Raw genomic sequence first — 21719 nt, 5'->3', positions numbered from 1 at the left:
TTCCTTTTCTTTCACTTTTAGCAGCAACGACATTTGCCGGCAGACACATCAAGTAACGCGTCCACTCTGTCTTCCCTTGACCAGCCGTAAAGATGACTTTGTGAAGGAGTCGAAAGCTTGGAAGAACTCCTAAGTGTTTTTCATCATGCTGTTTGTGTTTTATTTTAGTGTTTTAACAAATAGTTATTAAAAGTAATGTATGCAATTATTATTTTTAAGAAATAATATATTTTGATCTTGAGTAACTACAACTGTTTTGGTATATAATTGCTTCGTGTTATATTTTTTAATGCTACTTTGTATCATGGAATTAAGCTTGTGCAATGAATGTGATTTATTCTTTTTATTTCTAGGTGTTGAAGTGAAGTTCAAAAATTTCTTGTACCCTGTATTGATTCAACCCACATACATAGAGGAGCTCACATCAGTTATGAAAAGAGATGCTGGAGTGTGTTTTGGTGCAGCAGTGACATTAAACGAAATTGACCAAACGCTACAGTCAATTATAAAAACCGAGCCAGGTAATGTATGTTTAGACTTGCACTTTTGTAATTTAAGCTGTCGCTTACTGGCTAAACACAAATATGTGTCCATAATATCTTATATCTGTAGTATCATATTAATGCAATCTTTGGTATTATTTTAGGATGATGTAAGTCTTGATTTCCTATTAACTTAAGAAGTTCATTTATTCTTTTCAAGTACAGTAAAAATTAAAATTTTCTAAAAGAAAAGTTGTGATAGTGAATATTCATAATAATTAATGAATTACAGTAAAGCCTCATTAAGCCGGAACCCGATAAGCTGGACTTTGCTTAATCTGGACAGGCAAAAAAAAAAAAAAGCAGAATGAAAGGTTTTAAATGTGGCTAGAAGTCAACAAGAGAACTTCCCAAAGAAAAGGCAGTCAACCACTGATGAAATTCTGTTTCCCGCAGACTTTGTACTGTACTGTATAGTGTATTTAGACCTATGCCCTTTAATTACACCATAATATACTTGTTTTGTTGCTATAAACAGAATTTTAATGCACTTTCTACAGTTCTTTTAGGTTATTTCAGTTAATCCTGACTTTCGTTAAACCGGTCAACTTATCCCCTCCATTAGTCCGGATTAATGAGGTTTTACTGTACATGTTTCGTATTACAGAAAATATCTCCATATTGTAACACTTACTAATGCATCTGATATCACAGATGTAATGCACAAATATGATTTAATGGATGAAAATAAATCAAACAACAAATGTATTTAGACTTGTATAAATATCTTACAGATCATGAAATCACTCCCATCTATAACTTAACTTTTCACTAATCAGAACCAGCAGGCACCCGTGAGGGATGTTTAGCACATTGATTTACAACACCAGGGGTCCTGGGGTCAAATCCTGGCGTGGGCATGTTTGTGAGTGTCCATTCACCAATTTCACCATATATCACTCATCCCCATCTTCACAAATTATCCAAAAGTGGCACAAAAAGCGAAGTAAAATAAAGCAAAGCAATCAATCAATCACTAATCAGAACATTATTTTGACAATTTTTAGTCAAAGTGCTTTGTGCTTATGCTTTGGGCACTTATTGTAAGTCACATGTTCCTATAGTACTTCAAATTTTTTCACAAGCACCCATTCTAATAGCGATGGGACAGATATAATCGGTACTCTATTGGTATCGGCCGATATAGGCATATCGGTAAAATTATAGATTATTTTACCGATCCGATATATCAATAAATATCTGATAATTTAGTGCAAAATTCTGCCATTTTGTTGTAATTTTTATGGATAATCTCCATGCCCTACTTTATAAAAAAGTAAATGTCTAAAAATGCAACTTCTTTTGCACTGCAGTCACCTTGAAACACACATTTATTAAGGAGATCAATGAACCTTTCAGGTTCTTCAAGGACCATTTCTAATTTTATATCGGATCGGTAGAATATGTTATCGTTATTGGTAAATTTTATATTGGTACTTTATTGGTATCTGCCAAAATTTCATATCGGCCCATCCCTAAATTCAAGCTTCCATCCCACAGCAGGCTGTGAAGATATCCCTGTCATTTAGCTTTTCATGGTTTCTAAAGTAAACTATACCCCTTTTTCTTAATGTAGAATTAATATCCACTTTCTGCTTAGAACTTCTTATCAAATTATGTAGTCTATACCCCAAGAAAGTAGAACGAATTTTATCAGTTATTTTCTTGAATTTATTTCAGATTATAAGACAAAGGTATTCCATGAAATTGTTGGAATGCTCCACTGGTTTGCTGGGAAGCAAATAAGAAATGTTGCTGTAAGTAATGTGCTGTTTTGTTGACAAAGTCTTTGCATGATGTGTTCTGGCTAAGTGCCCAAGCATGTTAAGTGGTCAACTTTTGATCTTGTCTTGAAAATTCCTGAGTTAGAATCCCAGCCTGAACATGAGTGTTCCTTCATAAGTTTCATCCAAGCATAACTTGTTCTGGAAAAAGCTAATTTATTTAACTGGAAAATGCTATAAAATGAGTCTATTTTATGGAATATTCAATGTTCCTGTTGCATGTAGTTTGTGGTTAAAAATTGGAAGTGGAAAGATTTAACACATTGTCATTAAACTTAAAAAAAAATCAAAACAATATCTTGTTTACAGTTTTGTAATCAGGTTTGTAAACAGGGTGGCTACTCACCGGGAATTCCTTGAATTCTGGGAATTGTGCGTGAATTATTGGCTCCGGGAATTATGTGTGAATTTTGCTTGAATTTTTTACCATAGACGTGAATAATTGCAACTTTTATTCCATTCATACGTATTTATTAATGCTCAAAGGCAATATTTTCACAGTTCAACTTTTATTTTTATCGAGAAAGGAAAAGAAAAGAAAGCTGCGTGGAAAATAAAACCGAATTCTCTCAATTAGTTTACTTTGTGTTGTCCTTTGCAGAACAATCTATCTGACAGCCGGAAGATTATTTCGAGATAAAACATCTTGTTAATTAGGTAAATTTGAAATTATTTTACAATTATCAATTTTTCGCAGATTACTATATTCCGTAACATTGTGACTTGTGTTTGTATATGTAAACTCTGCACCTTAAAAGAAATATATATACCTTTCAATTGAATACACATCAAGGAAAGCATGGAATATTAGTTGATAGGCACACACTTGGAAGTTGGAATGCAACAACACATGGTATTTGTCTCTGCTGGACATCCTTGTGTTTTCGCCAACATATGCCACAGTGCCTATAACCTATTGCCTGATATAACAACATTCCAAAATTTTTGTGAGGAGTATATTTGCCTTTGCATGTTTTTGGGATGGTGAGAGGTGATAATACGTAGGGTTGAAATAGAGAAAACATCTGCTTGAACCCTTGAATTTTTGGAAAGTTTGCCTTGAAAACCGGGAATTATACTTGAATTTTATCATGGTCCTAGAGTGTATAAAGCTTGCAGATATCACAGAATAAAATTACCAAAAATGTTTCTTGTCTTTTAGGCTGTGGGAGGAAACATAATGACAGGAAGTCCGATATCTGATCTAATTCCAATCTTCATGGCTTGTGGTTGTCAGTTGGAAGTAAGAAGTATAGGTAAGTAGTTGTTTGTAATGGATTAATTGGTGTACAAAAAGACAAAGTAATTAGCATTATTGTTTCAGTTCATTAGCTTGACTAAATATTAGGGGCAAATTAATATAGAATTTACCAATATGATAACTCATACTCTACATATCTGGCATAAATTGCAAATGTATGCAAATTTGTACAAATTTATGTCCTACAAGTAGATGCAATCCAATACCATTTCAATATATTTTTTTAAAATTTCAGATGGAGGAGTGAGAACTGTAACAATGGACCACACTTTCTTCACGGGATACAGAAGAAATGTTATTAAGCCAGAAGAAGTTTTAGTCAGTGTAACAATACCTTATACAAAAGAGGTATGTCTATCCATTTCTTATGTATTTTGCACGTTGTTGAATCTAATTCAAATAAATCCATAAATTCACATACTTGGTAAAGATGTGTCCTCCTCCGCCGGACTCTGTGGCCGAGTGGTTAGCACATTGTGCTGCAACGCCAATGGTCCCGGGTTCGAATCCCGCTCGGGCTTGGTTGTTTGTGAATGTCTATTCATCAATTTCATCACTCATCCCCATCTTCGCAAATTAGCCAAGAGGCACAAAACGCGAAGTAAAATAAACTAAATCAATAAGAACAACATGTGTCCTCCTCCGTGGCTGTGCAGTCTAAGGCACTATGCTTTGGGCTCCGACTGCGGGATGGCATGGGTTAGAGTCTGCCTGGGTTCAATCTCTGCCTGTGTAAATAGTTACCGGTGCCAACTCACCATCGTGAGGAAATTGGGTAGCTATAAGTGAGTAGCATAATCCGGTCTCCGAAATCTCCTACAACTGCTGAGGGTTTGATGTGCTGATCCTACGTCACCCCATTACCAGTTGAAGAACTCCACACCTCTAGGTAGGATTGTGGGAGATGGACTGGCAGTCGGGAGATAGGCCAACTCCCTTCCAGGGCTGTAGAGCCACAGGTGGTGGTGGTGGTGGTGGTGGTTGTTGTTGTTGTTGTTGTTGTTGTTAGTAGTAGGAGTAAAGATGTACATGGAGGTATTTGTGAATCTTAGTATCAAATATTATTAGAAATTAATTGTTTTAGGATAGTTGTTATTATTTATTGCCTGTAGTTTGAATTTTATCTGGTTACAGGGTAGCCCCTGCAGCATAATTCTTCTTGAAACCAGTAATGTATTTTCACACTAACATGTCTAATAATGTCAAGAATTTTCACATAAGGTTTATTCCATGACCAGATGTAGTGACAGGAAAATTAATATGTATATATATGTGCTACATTATGCTGTGTCTTCTTTCAGAATGAATACTTCTATGCCTTCAAGCAAGCTAAGAGGCGTGATGATGACATAGCCATCGTGAATTCTGCCATAAGGCTGGTACTGAAGAAAGGCACAAACATCATTGAGGACATTGCTTTGGCCTTTGGTGGAATGGCACCCACTGCAGTGTTGGCAAAGGAGACCAGGAAGAATCTAATTGGAAAGTAGGTGACATTTTTACATTTTTCTTCAGTCTTTGTCTTAGCGGCTTTATAGGTATCTTACCACTAGGCTTCTCGATAAGAATTCTATAAACTCTTCCTTCCTCTTCTATGCTATATATTATCTAAATCCAAGTAGTCTCTATTTAATTATAATAATATGAAATTAATACAGATTATTAAAAAAAACAAGGTGCAAACAGCTTGTTGAGGCCCAATGCCTGGCTTATTACTGAGCGAAGCATGGCCAGTGCATTAAGTCCAATCGCTACTCTTTTTTGACTTTTGAGACCAGAATCTGATAATATTGTTTCAGTGAAACTCCCCAACTGTCCATGATTCTAGATAAACACCAACATTTTGGAGCTCCCGAAATTGAACCTGCGCAGCCCCATGTAGCCCCATGCTTTGGCAACTCCCTCCCACCATATTATAAAGCACAGACATTTTATATGCTTCCTTCATTACTTTTTTCTTATGTCATGGTTTGTGATATTTATGTCCTACAAATTTTGAAACGAGGAAACAAAGAAAACTCATTAAATAATAATATAGGCAGTAGTGGTGGTTGGATGCCAAAGCTGGGGAGCCAGGACAGTTTACTTCCTCTATGTAGACGAGGCTTAGCTTTAAGGGGCCATAGTGCGGGGGCAAAAAGTGACAAAAAGTGGGGGGCAAGTCCACTGAATATAAGTTACATTTAAAGATTAAAAAGAAAAAGTTTAGCATATTTAAGAATGTATCAGTTGTGTTTTAGTGTCTGAGAAACATCTTTAAAAATGTACTGTTACTATACTTTGGGAAACAGAAAATTTCAGCAGTGTGTTACCAGAACATAAGCCTACAAGTAAAAAAAAAAAAGCAACATCGAGTAACACCTCATATCTTTTCCTTCTCCTTTTACCTCTGCCAAGTGTAAATTTCTCTGTTCCAAATTCTGACTTTGCTGTCTTGGAAAAAAAAAAAAAAAAAAAACCAGCTCCCCCATAGCCTACCCCCTCACTATGGTCCTGAACCTCTGAGTCCACTCCCACCAGAGTTCCAACCATACAGAGTATGCAGAATAATATTGTAAAACCTTCTCCACTCACCTGTTCTCAATCCCCTTTTGGTCTAACAAGGGAGGTTATCTAAGTGTCCCCCTCAGATTTCCATGAAACTTGGCAGGTGCATAGAGGGGCCCAAAGGAAGAAATACATATTTTTTTTGTTTTGGCTAAAAAACTGTTTTAGGGGCAAAACCCTCCCTCAAATGTTCAAAATGAAGTGGGGATCTAACCCCTGTGTCCAACTCCAATTTCCATGAAACTTGGAAGGTATATAGAAGGGCCCAGAGGAAGAAATACGTGTTTTCTTGTTTCGGCTAATAAACTGTTTTAGGGGGCAAAACCCCCTCAAATGTCAAGATGAGGTCAAATTGAGGTGGGGATCTGACCCCTGTGTCCCCCTCCGATTTTAATGAAACTTGGCAGGTGTATAGAGGGGGCCAAAGATTTTTTTTTTTTTTTGTTTCTGCTAAAAAATTGTTTAGGGGTTAAAAACCACCCTCAAATGTCAAGATGAAGACAGATTGATGTGGGGATCTGACTCCGAAACCACGTAAATCTGGCATAGGAACAACACGCTCATATAATTATAATTGGAACACACACAGCACAGAACTGTATGATTATCGGTACCAAATGCAGTGCAATTGTAGAGATATGCCGAATTCATAGACACCGTTGTTCCTGGATAGGCATGGGCATAACAATAGACTGATTAAAGCAGGGTAAGGGAGCATCAAAATAGCTGCACACGGGAACCATAATCCTATCAAGCATCACCTAAATATCGTATAGGTGATATCCATAGCCAAGGATACAACAGGGGGACACAGGGGTCAGATCCCCACTTCAATCTGTCCTCATCTTGACATTTGAGGGGGGTTTTGCCAACTGAAAACTGTTTTTTAGCCGAAACAAAGAACACGTATTTCTTCCTTTGGGTCCCTCTAAACATCTGCCAAGTTTTATGGAAATCGGAGAGGGACACAGAGGTCAGATCCCCACTTCAATTTGTGCTCATCTTGACATTAGAGATGAGGTTTTGCCCCCTAAAACATTTTTTAGCCGAAACAAACACCTATTTCTTCCTCTGGGCCCTTCTATACACCTTCCAAGTTTCATGGAAATCGGAGGGGGACACAGGGGTCAGTTCCCCACCTCAATTTGTCCTCATCTTGACAATAGAGGGGAGGTTTCGCCCCCTAAAACCATTTTTTAGCTGAAACAAAAAAACACCTATTCCTTCCTTTGGCCCCCTCTATACACCTGCCAAGTTTCATGGAAATCGGAGGGGGACACTTAAATAACCTCTCTTGTAAGTATTTATTTGGGATTTCATTTTGATTAATTTTGCATTAAGAAGGCTTCTTGTGTCAGGTATGGGACCACATCTTATACAAAATTACTGTTTTATATTCTGACCTTTATATTCCTCGATATTTGGCAAGAAGATCAAAGTTTATGAAGAGAAAAGTAGCACATGCAAAAAAAGGTAAAGTGTTCCCCTGTGCTTAGCACCATGCCATGAAGGTGTATCCCCACACTTTCTTGATCCGGTCGTGAGTGGGGGTGATGTGATCAGCATCACGCCCCTGACCGCCTTTACCCCCCAGTGTTTCCCCCAGGTGCCCATGTTATTCGACGCTGGGTGGGCGCCGGGGCCGCTTCCAACGTTAGAAAAGTTCCCGGATTTAAAAGTAGCACATGCATGATCTCAATCAAGTCAGCTTTCAATTTTGCCTGTAATACAATTTTGTTTGTTACTATTACTCCCGAAGTACTTGAATTTGGAATTTGATTAAAATGGGTGATTATCATCAATTGTTTTGATAAGCATATGCTTAGTTCTCTTTGATTTGTAGACAATTGAATGCTTGCAGATTGCTCATGTAGTCACATTCATAATAGCACGAATTAAAACTATACTTTATATACATAAAGTTTTTATTAGTCAGTGTTTTGACAATTTCATATGTGCCTTTTCAAGAGTTATATAAAGAATGCGATGCAATTGGAGGCAATTGCAGCTAGTTTAGAACTACAGAAGTAGTGCAATCCTTAATGTTATGAACATTATAACAGCAGGAAATTGCATAAATCCTAGCAATTTCCAAAGAAATTACTTAATTCCTAGCAATTTCCAAGGAAATTATCTTCAACAATTTTGTCAATTGATCATTGCAAGATGACTGTGCAGAATATGAAGTATAGTAATTTTGTGTCACCAGCTGACTATTTAATCAAATCGCGTACAAGTTTTAAATCATTCTCTCTATTCCAGGGAATGGAATGACAGCATTCTAGATACAGCTTATCAGAGCCTAATGGACGATCTTCCTCTGTCACCCAGCGCACCTGGAGGCATGATCCAGTACAGAAGATCTCTTACTTTGAGGTATGTTGGTGGAATTTTATGGAATTTTGTTACTAGCATACAGTAATTCCTTTGTTGAGCTGAGTATTCTTGTACAATACTTAAAGATTTTCCCATTTCATATTTTGCACATTATATATTGCTGCTTAACACTTAATAGTTCTGTGTTAGCATCAAGATGATCAAGTTAATGGAAGCATTGAAAGTGATGAAATGCTCATTGCTTCGTTCAATTGACATTAACATGATGTCAAATTTACCATGCTTTAAACATCCATGCTGATTATCCCTGGAAAGATGATAAAACCATTTCCAATCTTTTGACATTTTGGTGGAGTTATCATTAGAAAAGTTTTTACTGTTTGTTTCTTTTATTTATTAAGTGAGCAAAATATGTCTATGCCAGTGTATGGTTTGAGAAGTCTTTCAAATTGTGGTACAGCATGATTGAATTACAATTACATACAACATGAATGCTTTCAGCATTTTCCAATATAGCAGTAGAATTAACAGGGTTGCTACATGCCTGGAAAACAGGAAATTGTCAGAGAATTTGGTTTGTCAGGGAATTTTGCAGATCGTCTGGAATTTACGTGCATTTTGGAGTCTGCAAGAGAAAAGTTGCAAAATGAACAAGCAGTTAACTTCCACTTCTGGATTCAGTTCTTGTGATTTCCACTCCAAAAAAAGATTCAGTTTAGAAACTTGTTTCTTTCATTCTTATGATTCTCAGTCTTGTGCAAAATTATGGTTCCTTCAAATTTCTGTAATAAATTTTCACTTTTATAATGCTAGATATTAGAAAGAATATCAAAGTAAAACTTGCAGTCCAGATATCTGATTGATAAGTAAAGTACGAGGGGTTACCCAAAAAAAAAAAAACCTGAATAGCACTGCGCTGAGCTTCTGTAGAACGAATTTTTCCCGCTAGGCAAGCATCGAGCAAGTCTTTGCGAGTTCAGTGCACCCAGTGGCTTTATTAGGGAAGGTTGTTTCTGGTCACAGTGATTTTTTTTGTAAAAGCAATTTCGCTTGCAGCTCATTTTTTGTGATGGCCAATGTAAAAGAACAGCATGCGGCTGTAAAATTTTGTTTCCTGCTCGGGAAATATGGTGCAGAAACTGTTGTGATGTTGAACACAGTTTACAAGGACAGCACTATGGGGAAAACTCAAGTGTACGAATGGTTTTCTCGCTTCAAAAAAGGTGACATGTCGATTGATGACAAACCTCGTTCTGGACGTCCGTCAACTTCAGAATGGACAAAGTGCTCCGAAGTGCAGTGAAGCGTGACAAGATGGGGAATTCTCTTGTGCAGTGGCGTTGTGCCATAGGATTGAGGAATGCAGGAGCTAAGAAGTGGTTGGTGTTAGTGATGAACGTGCGGAATAGCTCAAATGCAACCAGCATGTTTTTCGTGGGCATTGTCGTTGCGATTGCCTTGATTATCTCTGGTGTCGAGCAAAATCCTGGACCTTATACAATGGAGGACATTGCGACGAAATTGGATTCTATTGACAACAAGCTAGACAAGGTGACTGAAACAACAGCAATGGCCCAGAGCGATATTAAGCGGCTAATAACAGAAATAAATTGCCTCAAAAACGAAAATGCGGAGTTGAAAACTAAACTACAGTTCTGCGAACTTAAATTGGATGACTTGGAAAACCGGTCAAGAAGGGACAATTTAATTTTCCGCGGTTTTAGTGAAACGTCCGGAGAATCTTGGGACTGTTCTGAACGGCTCGTGAGAGACGCTTTGTGGAACATTCTGGATATCGACACGTCTGACTACGACATAGCGAGGGCGCACAGACTGGGATCGGGACACAACAGACCCATCATTGTAAAGTTTTCAAATTACAAATTAAAAGAGACCGTTCTTGCTCGTGCGCGCTTCTTTCGTGGAACTGGTATCCGCGTCTCCGGCGACTACTCGAGACGTGTTCGCGATATCCGCAGCGAGTTGTGGAAATACATGGAAGAAGCCAGAGAAAACAATCTCCATGCAACAATGAGGTACGACAAACTTTACATCGAGGGTAAAATATATACGTTGAGCGATCTGGATGCTAACGGACTGCCGCCTGTGACCACGGAAGAGGTGCACCAAAACACGGAAGTGAATCCAAATGCTTCACCTACTGTGGAGTGTAGCGAAGTGCCTTTTTCTTCGAGTGGAGTGAAGGAACCTCTACGCTCCGATCATCCATCCACCCACACCCTTCGATCGCCTAAGGAACCGTCGACGTCGAAGGCCCCGGCCGGCGCTGAACTCCCCGTCTCCTCCTCCCGACCCCCTCAAGAACCAGGCTACAGAAATAGAAAATCCTACAGCGAGGTGACCAACCACCCCAAAACAAAATCATCCGTGCGGAACGGAAATTCGAAGCCCGCGACGGAGACAACGAGCAGCACATCGAAGCCTCCCCCTCCCAGAAATGTAAACGGTCACCAACACCCGAGGCGTTCCCAAAGGACCCCGACTGCCAGGAACCAGGAAAGCAGGTAGGATCTGTGGAATCCGGAGAAGGAAGACGTCGTGCAGCTACGTAGTGAGGTAAGATTAGAAAGTGACGTCATCTCTACACATTCCCAACCAAGTAATGCTCATAACTATTTGACGTTCTATTATCAAAATGTTCGCAGTTTGAGAAACAAGAGTAGGCCTTTTCATGAGAACGTACTGAGTCGCAATCTGGACGTAGTGTGTGTTAATGAAACGTGGCTAACGTCGTCTCACCTGAGTTCCGAATACTTTGATTCCCGGTACACTGTATACAGATGTGATCGAAGCCGTGACCTTAGTGGCAAAGTGAGTGGAGGTGGTGCACTTGTGGCTGTAAGAAACGACCATTCGTCCTTTTTGGTGGGTGAACCGATGCAACAGCCTGACTCCATCTTAGTTAAAGTACTGCTTAACAAGAAATTTCCTCTCTATATTGGTGTTGTGTACTTCCCCCCCAAATCAACTAAGGCATTATATGACGCATTTTACGACTTTGTTGAAACCCATACTAAGCCAGGTGATAAAATACTATTCTGTGGTGACTTTAATTTACCCGAAATTACAAGTGTAAACGCTGATTTATTAAGTCTTACGCCAGTGTGTCAAGATCTACAACTTTTTATGTCTTACCATGCTCTCAGAAACGTAAACAATATTCAAAATGTAAACAATAGGTTACTTGACCTTATATTAACGAATGTTAGTAATGTAGATGTAAGCAGAGAGTTGCACCCTCTCCTACCGGAAGACACACATCACCCCTCAATAATAACTGAGATCCAATGCCTTTCCGTAAAATCAAATAAAAAGTCAAACCAAAACATTTCCACATACAACTTTAAGAAAGCAGACTACTCAAAACTCTTCAGTTTAGTTTCAGAAACGGATTGGACGCCAGTAAATAGCGCCGTTAACGTAAATGAAGCTGCCGATATTTTCTACAGATTAATTTATGGCATATTTGATCAATGCATTCCCCTTAAAAAACTACAGAACTCAGCATATCCTTGCTGGTTTACGCCTGCTATAGTGAAAAGAATTAAAGTTAAAGCTTACCATAGGTTAAAATGGAAGAAAAGTATTACAAACAAAGAATATCATCGAGAAAAATTTCTTCAGCTTCGCGCACAGGTTAAGAAAGACATAACTGTAGCTTACACTAATTACATAAAACAGTCTGAAGACCAGATAAGTGTGGACCCTTCTCGATTCTGGTCCTATATCAAAAGTAAAAAGTCCCATCAAAACTGCGAGGCTATTAAAGTCGGCGCAGACATATTAACAGACGAAAATGACATCGCGGATGCCTTTGCAATTTACTTTCATTCTGTGTACGCAGCCGAAAGAGCTAAATATGACGTAAATAATCTGAAAATAAAAATTGCTAACGAACAACTTGATATTTTCACTTTGCGCAACATCCGCGTAAGCGAAGTAGAAGCTGCCATCAAGAATTTGAAATCCAAATCAACGACCGGCCCCGACAACATACCACCATATATAGTTAAAGGATGTTGCGATATTTTAAAATATCCCTTGCTGCAAATTTTTAACCTTTCTCTCGATACCAATACTTTTCCTTCAAGATGGAAAACATCGTCCGTCTGTCCTATCCCCAAGTCTCACCACAGATCAAGCTTAGAAAATTATAGACCGATAGCAATCCTTTCTAGTCTTGCTAAAATATTTGAACAAATCATTTACAAGAGGATGTTAGCACACGTCAATCCAGTTATCTCTCCTTATCAGCATGGATTTACGCCAAAGAGGTCTACCGTAACAAACTTAGCTAACTTTACCCATTACGCATGCAATGTACTAGATAACACAGGACAAGTCGATGCAATATACACCGATTTTACTAAGGCATTTGACAAAATTGATCATGATATATTACTACAGAAAATTGCTTCATTCAATATTTCACTTAATACTTTAAATTTCTTTGCTTCATATTTAGCCGATCGAACGCAAACTGTAATATACAGGAAAATCAAAAGTCGCCCCTTCACACCATATTCTGGTGTTCCCCAAGGGTCCAATCTTGGACCGCTTTTGTTTTTATTACTTATCAACGACTTACCCAATTGCATACAAAATTCTCAAAAGTTGCTTTTCGCCGACGATCTTAAGCTTTTCTACGAAATAACTACCTCTGAAGACTGTTTAAAACTGCAGGAAGATGTAGACAGAGTGATCTCTTGGTGTGAAAGTAACAAGTTGGATCTTAACCCAACAAAATGCAGCGTAGTCACTTACACAAAACGCAAAGCATCTTGTGTGTTTCCATACCGTATTAAAAATGTACAAATCACGCGCAAAAATGAAATTAAAGATCTCGGAGTGACCTTCGACACCAAGCTCAAATTTAATAAGCATATTGAAACTGTTACTAACGACGCTTTCAGAAACTTAGGTTTTATAATCCGATCAAGCCACGACTTCACGAAAATAGAACCAGTGAAAATACTTTACTATTCCCTCGTACGGTCAAAACTAGAATATGCGTCAGTAATCTGGAATCCCACTCAAATAAATTTAATTCATAGACTAGAACGTATTCAGTCCAAGTTTCTTAGATATCTCAAATTCAAAGCCTGTGGAGAATATCCAGCATTCGATTCATACGATAATCTAGTCTCAGAGACCAACTTCAACAAACTAGCACTCCGACGACAAGTAAATGACCTGCTCTTTCTGTATAAAGTAATTAACGGTATAATAGACGATTCCAACTTATTATCAGCCGTATCATTTAATGTTCCCAGTTCCAAAACACGTCCCAAGCACAAAATCTTTCATTGCCAGAGAGCAAAAACATCAATTCTTTCTACCTCTCCGGTGTGGAGAGCGTGCAACTCTTTCAACACAATTTCATGTGTAAATAACACAATCGATATTTTTGCAATGAGTTTATACAATTTAAAAAATAGTATTACTGGAACGCTGAATTTATTGTAATAATATTATGTAATTAGAGCACCATAATTGGGCTCGGCCTGTTGAGCTCTATCAATAAATAAATAAATAAATTGTCTACAAACTTCGTGAACTTGTGCTCGAAGACTGACGATGGACCATTGAAGAAATGGGGACGTTATCTGGACTGGAGCTCAGTTCAGCAAATTTTAACGGAAGATTTGGGAATGAGAAGGGTTGCTGCAAAATTTGTGCCTCGGAATCTGAGTGAACAGCAAAAAGAGCCATCTCAGTGCGCAAGTTTTTGGCAAAAAACAGTATGACTCTCTTGCCCCATGCCCCTTACTCACCTGACCTCACTCCATGCGACTTTTTGTTTCCCCGAATGAAGAGGGACATGAAGGGACAGCGATTTTACGACTTAGAAGAGGTGAAGAAAAAAACGAGGAAGGACCTGTCGGCCATCACAACAGATGAGTTTAAAAAATGTTTCCAAGAATGGAATCACAGATTGGACAAATGTATTAAGTGTTATGGAGAGTACTTTGAAGTTTGTTTTGTAAATAAAAAAAAAAAAATAATAAAAAATTATACAGGGTCCGGCAGAATGAATAGTAGGATATAAAAAGGACAGAACGTCGAAACAAATCAAATAATTTATTGAAACACACATTGAAAACAAAGAATAATAGATGCCATTACATACCATATATGCCATTTTACTTGGTTTTGAAGATAACGCCTGACAGATGGTCGCCATCACGTTCAGCGCATTCTTCCAGGCTGCGAACAAAAGCTCGCATCACCCGCTCCAGCATGTCCAATGGGATCGCCTCCACAGCTGTACGTATCCTTGCCTTCAGTTCAGCCACGGTATGAGGACGTGTAGCGTACACTTGACTTTTCAGGTAGCCCCACAAGAAGAATTCAGGGGCAGACAAATCGGGCGACCGTGATGGCCAATGAATGTCCCCAAATCGGGAAATCAATCGACGAGGAAAATGACGCCGCAAGACAGTCATGGACCGGCGGGCCGTGTGGGCTGTTGCCCCATCCTGTTGGAACCATGTCATTGTTCACCCTTGGAAGGAGGAAGTCATGTAACATTTGGACATAGCGATTGCTATTAACCGTTACCGCACGTCCATGAAGATCCTCAAAAACATATGTACCGATGATGCCAAACGATGCCACACCGCACCACACCATCACACGTTCACTGTGCAGGGGTGGATCATGCAGCCAACGAGGATTAAATGGCGCCCAGTATCTGTAATTCTGTTTATTGACACCACCGTGCAGACCAAAATGAGCCTCATTCGACATCAGTATGTTGTTTCGCATCTGCGGCTCGACTGCTAAAAGTTCCAAGCAACGCAACGCAAAGGTTCGTCGGGCATGTTTATCTTGTTCGGTTAGTTTCTGTGCAACCTTCATTTTTTAGGGGTGGAAGTGGAGGTCCTCATGGATGATGCGCTGAAGGGAACGATCTGACATTCGTAGCACCAAGGCATGTCTGGCAGCAGAACGCCGAGGACTTCGGATCAGTGCTTCACGGGCCTCCTCCACTCGCTCCTGGGTCCGTTGTGTCTTTGGGTGCCCCGGGCTTTTCTTTTTGCACACGATGCAGGAGTCCTGAATTGTTGCGCCCACCGTACAATCGTCCTATGATCCGTGACGTTCTGATGTCGGCCCACCTAGAAATGGACGAAAAAGTCTCTGCACGGTGATTGGAGACTCGTTATTTTTTAAATACACCTCAACGGCGAATGCTCGATGTTCCGAACTCCACAAGGCCATACTTACAAATGGCAGTCCTTCCTCAATCCAGCGTGCACACACGTCGTTGTGTAGGCGCAACAGCGACGCCGTACTACGTGACTCAAATCAGGCTATTCATTCCGCCGGACCCTGTACATGGCTTTTAAAAAAAATCCTTTTTTTTTTTTTTTGGGTACGCCCTCATACATTGACAATATGATCATAATTTTCGGAGAGGTTGTTGAAGATGAAGTTATCATCTATTATTTTATACATCTTAGTCTTGTTGCATTTTCTAAAGAATTGCTATATTCAACAAAAATGTCTCCAGATGCTGTGTACTTATAAATGTAAGAAAAAAAGCATTATTTGCTACGACGCTATAAATCTGCCAGAAAATGAAAAATTGTGTGGTTTATGAACCTTTTCTGTTGTTTTTATATTGTAGAGATCTATTATGGTGAAATAATGTACCTCTGTTACCTTAGCCTGAAGGCTAGATGCACGTGATTGTAGCACCCAATACAGTTTATGCCAATTGTAATTTTACATTTTACTCTTCAAATTTTCACGTGTTCTTGTGTGTGTAGAATGAAATTTGCTAAAATAAAAGTTGTGATAGTGAATATTCATAATAATTAACGGATTATATATTTAATTGAAAAACCCAAGGTTCAAAAGCAAAAATCACGATGATAAACAGGTCTGGAAAAATTACATTTTTGGACTGGAAAACCTGGAAATGTCGGGGAATTTCATAATCAAAAAATTGTAGCAACCCTGGTTTGCTTCCTTGCACTTTTTGAAATTATGAACTATGCTTTTCATATTTTACTTTTCTCTTTTGTCATGATATTGAGGATGAATGATAATTTCAAGGAATTGATGAAGGGACACTCACATGCCCAGGTCAGGATTTATACCTGGAACCTTCAGTTATGAGATAATGAGTTGATCAACATATTCATCCACCAATGCAGCACTTTCAGACAATAAATAGCATAAAATCATTATAGCTAACTAACTAACTAACTAACTCCCTAGCCTTCTTAAACCAGAAGGTTCATGGTTGCAGCAACACAGGCCTTCCATCTGTCCCTATCTCGAGCAAGATGTATATACTCTTTTCCATCCCTACCAATTTCCTTTAGGTCCATCTCAACGTTGTCCCTCCATCTTCGTCTTGGCCTTCCTACAGGTCTCTTACCATCAGGTTTCCCAACAAGAATCCTGTAAACTCCTCTTTCCTCTCCCATTCGTGCCACATGGCCTGCCCACCTAAGTCTTCTGGATTTAATTATTCTAATAATATCTGGACATGAATACAAATTATGTACTTCTAAATTATGTAACCTTCTCCACTCACCTGTCTCCTCATCCCTTTTAGGTCCAAAGATTTTCCTAAGGATCTTATTTTCAAATACTCTCAATTTATGTTCCTCTTTCAATGTAAGGGACCAAGTTTCACATCCATATAATACTACAGGCAAAATTACTGTTTTGTATATTTTAACTTTTAGTTTCTTAGATATTAAACGAGAAGACAAAAGTTTATGAAGAGAGAAGTAACATGCATTCCCTGAATTAAGCCTACTTTTTATTTCCTCTTTAATATAATTTTCATTTGTTAATATTACTCCTAAGTATTTGAATTTGGAAACTGGTTCAAACGAGTTGTTATCAATAATTAGATTTTGATTATTACCTAACAATTGGTTTCGGCCTGTAAGCATATATTTAGTTTTCTCTTTGTTAACTTCCAAACCTATCTCTTTAGCAGTTTTGAAAAATATTTTAGCATTATTCTTAATTGTATTCACATCATCCCCCAGTAAGTCTACATCATCTGCATATGCTAACAACTGAGTCACACCATTTAATTTTAGTCCTTCGTTAGTTTCTTTTACCTTCCTTACAGCATATTCTAAGGCAAAATTAAAGAGCAATGGAGATAATGCATCTCCTTGTTTTAACCCATCATGAATTGTAAATTTGTCAGACATATTAATACCCACACGAATTTTACTTTCTGTTTCACTGGTGCATATTTTTATCATATTAACAAGCTTCTTAGGTATTCCAAACTCTACTAATATATTATATAATTTATCTCTTTTGACCGAATCATATGCTTTTTTGAAATCAATGAATAGCTGATGGACATTTTGATTATATTCCCACTTTTTTTCAAGTGTCTGTCTGATGTGAAAAATTTGATCTGTAGTTGATCTGTTACGTTTAAATCCACATTGATAATCACCTATAATTTCATTAGCATATGGGGTTAGTCTTGTTAAAAGAATATTAGATAATATTTTATATGTTGTTGAGAGTAAAGAAATTCCACGGTAATTATTGCAGTTCATTTTATCACCTTTTTTAAACACAGGAACAATTATGGATTCTTTCCACTGTTGAGGGATTTCTTCTTTATGCCATATTAAACAAATTAATTTATGAATTTGACATATTAATGAATTTCCACCATATTTAATTAACTCAGCTGGTATTAAATCAATGCCAGGTGCTTTGTTATTCTTTAGCCTTTTAATAGCATCTTTAACTTCAGTCAAGTTAGGTTCTGGAACTAAAGGTTCTGCTGTGTGGACTTCATTTACTTCTGATTTATCTCCTACATGAACATTTAAAAGGTCATTAAAGTAGTTCTTCCATCTATTTAGAATATCGCTTGGGTCAGCTAGAAAATCACCGTCTTTATCTTTTATCAAGTTTACTTTAGGTTGCCACCCCTTTCTAAACTCATTTACACCTTTATATAAATCTCTGATATTTTTATTTTTGCTGTTTGTTTCAATTTCGTTAATTTTGCTTTTCAAGTAATCTCTTTTTTTACTTCTAAACGTGCGGTTAACTTCTCGCTTTATTCTATTATAATTGTTTAGATTTGTATCATCAGAGTTATTTAACCACCTAAGTCTAGCCTGATTTCTTATTTCTATTAGATTATGACATTCATTATCAAACCATGGCTTACTTTTTCTCGGTTTATGGTATCCTATACTTTCTTTAGCTGCTGATTCTATTGCATTACGTATGTGCTCCCAATTCTTATTTACATCTGTTTCATTTATATTTTCATCATCATTTAAATCCTGCAAAACATCAAATCTATTTGACAGTTTAATTTGGTAATCTTTCTTAATTCTTTCATCAGTAAACTTTCCTGTATCAAATTTTATAACTTTTAGATTTTGTTGCTTATGATTTATCACTGAGAGTCTTTCTCTTAATTTAGCAATTACTAAATAATGGTCACTGGCACAGTCAGCACCTCTATGTGTACGAACGTCAATTATACTAGTATGCCTTCTCTTATCAATGAGAATATGATCTATCTGATTATGAGTTTTACCATCTGGAGAAGACCAGGTATATTTATGGATATCTTTATGTTTAAAAGTGGTACTTTTCACAATTAAATTCTTTGAGGTTGCAAAAGTAATCAATCTTATACCATTATCATTACTTAATTCATGAAGACTTTCTTTACCAATCGTGGGTTTAAATGTCTCTTCTTTGCCAATCTGTGCATTACAGTCACCTAACAGAATTTTCATATCATACTGAGAAAATTTATCAAAGACCTGTTCTAATTCTGTATAAAAATCATCTTTAGTATTATCATCTTTATCTTCCGTTGGTGCATGTATGTTTATTAAAATAATTTTACACCACCTACCCTGTAAAACTGCATATGATATCCTATCATTAATAAATTCTACTGTTTTAAGAGCCGAGATAATTCTATTATTTATGAAAAAGCCTGTTCCAAAATTATGATTTTCAGTACCACCATAGAAAAAAGTATAATTTTTAGTTTTACAATTCCCTTCTCCTGGCCACCTAACTTCCTGGACAGCTACTACATCTAATTTATACTTCCCTATCTCATTAACTGTACACTGAAATGCCCCAGGCCGGTAAAGGCTCAGAACATTCCAGGTGCCTAATTTAATATTCTTATTCCTAACGCAGATCTTATCCTTAGTCCAGGGACCTCCCAAAGTAGTCCCCACCCGGAGATCCGAACGGGGGACTATTTTACCTCCGGAATATTTTACCTTGGGAACATCCATGGCCTTATATTGCTGTTTCTTGACAATTTTTTTACAGTGCAGAGTTGTCAGCTCTACGCCTAACCCCCAATATGAATGGAGGAACTACTACACAAGATGAACACAAACACATTAGACAGAATTTAAGAATCAAAATTTTAAATTATTAAGATTAAATATGTATGAATCAAATTATTTATATGCTCGCTAAATCCCCTTTAAGGATCATGCTGACCAGCACAAATCCTGAAAGGTGGCTTACGGAGAACCTCGGACATTGTGGAAGGGAGAGTTGACCAGCCACTCCCCACACAACGCCCGTGTTCTCCCAGCCCTGGACCTCGACAAGCGATTTAATCACCTAACGATTCCGGAATCTACTGCTATACTGATTATTTTGCCAACGAAACGGCTGGTATTTATACTTGCGGGATTGCGCAATTCTATTCCCCAACAAAAGATTTCGACAAACTGAAAAGTTATTTTTAGCATCCAACAATTACCCCTTCCAAAAAGGCATATCCAGAAACACAATGCAAGCTAAACTTATTTACAAACCCACGCAGCGCCGAACGAAAAAGAACCCATTGTTGTTAAGGAAGAAAAACAATGCAAGCTTCAACTTGCTTCGCGTTCTTTTTCGCTGGGCCGAAACTGCGTTACAATTTTTTAACAAAGATAAAATGTACATTCAAAAGATTAAAACTCCAAAAGAATTTATACAAGGGCTATCGAAAAGTAATTTAAATATTAAAGAAATTTACCAAAATTTTTCAATCGTTACACTAGTAAGTCACTTTTTAAAATAATTACAGAAACTGTTGCTTGCTTGCTTCATCGACACTCTAAGATGCTGACAAACAGCCACAAGTGCCTCAATTGCTGGTAGCACAAACACCAGCATGGTGCTCTACACTTCGATGGATCACATTGTATCTGTGTACTTATTATATGTAGCCCGGTAGTTAGAAATGACCTCTGGCAATTACACAGGCTCTTAAATTACACAGTCTGACAACTAAGTAATGAGACAGTCATTATAAAATAATAAAAGGGGGAACCTCCGAAGATGATCATCCTCCACCACAGCATACATTCGGAGATATGCACTTATGCCCAGGTAGCTTAATATAAACCCTGAGCGTCTTATAAAATCATTATAGATTCAGATTAATCTTTCCCTATTCTGCCAACATTGATCTTGATATACAATATATTTGCTACACTGGATATTTGTGTTAAATTATTTAACACTTGCTTAATGATCCACGTTTTGTAATTCATTTACATATTTTTCCAATGCAAGACACAAATACTGATATTGTTTTTATTTATATTGTGTTAATATAGTTTTACCTCTTTTACCTGCAGCTTCTTTTTCAAGTTCTATTTGAAAGTTTCACTGAAGCTTCAGGACATTCTTCCAGGAATCCCCAAAGTTCCAGAAACATTCAAGAGTGCCACCACTTCATTCCATAGCGAACCGCCAAAGAGCTCTCAGTTCTACCAGGTGGTGAGTTTATAGTGATTAATTAAAGTTAGTATATCACTTAAATCTTACAGATTGTCCACGTGGGCTTAATTATAGATACACTCCATGCAAACATTAAACTTGTAAGGTCTAAAACTTATATACATATATAATTGTCCATGACGATTAATATAGGATTATATGAATATTATTAATATAGGATTTATTTTCCTATGTAAAGCCTATTACTTTCAGCAGATCCCTGTCTCCATTTGAAGGTTATTCAAATGCAGTCTTATCTACAGACAATGAAGGCAGGTAAGTCTGAAATTAACAGGAATTTTGGAAGAAAGAAACATGGAAAGGGGGAGGGGGTGGAGCACCGTGCATCACAATAATGAGAAATTATAAAAGTTTTACCTATAGCTGTACAAAATTTGCACTAATAGGGTAATGTTTTTTTTATTAGATGAGTAATTCATATATTTTAATAAT

General features: G+C 37.6%; 1 protein-coding gene across 1 annotated transcript in view; it reads left to right on the top strand.

Moving 5' to 3' along the window:
- Positions 1–21719, top strand: part of LOC146000193 (xanthine dehydrogenase-like) — an 86047-nt gene that overhangs the window by 33504 nt on the left and 30824 nt on the right. The window contains exons 7-13 of the mRNA XM_083137569.1: positions 354–521; positions 2223–2299; positions 3489–3582; positions 3823–3935; positions 4889–5073; positions 8397–8510; positions 21125–21266. Coding sequence (XP_082993695.1) covers positions 354–521; positions 2223–2299; positions 3489–3582; positions 3823–3935; positions 4889–5073; positions 8397–8510; positions 21125–21266 — 893 coding nt within the window. The remainder of the gene's footprint in view (positions 1–353; positions 522–2222; positions 2300–3488; positions 3583–3822; positions 3936–4888; positions 5074–8396; positions 8511–21124; positions 21267–21719) is intronic.

The sequence above is a fragment of the Lepisma saccharinum genome, chromosome 16 (assembly GCF_977018435.1).
Source record: "Lepisma saccharinum chromosome 16, izLepSacc3.1, whole genome shotgun sequence".
NCBI classification, from domain to species: domain Eukaryota; kingdom Metazoa; phylum Arthropoda; class Insecta; order Zygentoma; family Lepismatidae; genus Lepisma; species Lepisma saccharinum.
Note: the sequence above shows the minus strand (reverse complement) of the source record. Positions and strands in the feature narration are given on the sequence as shown.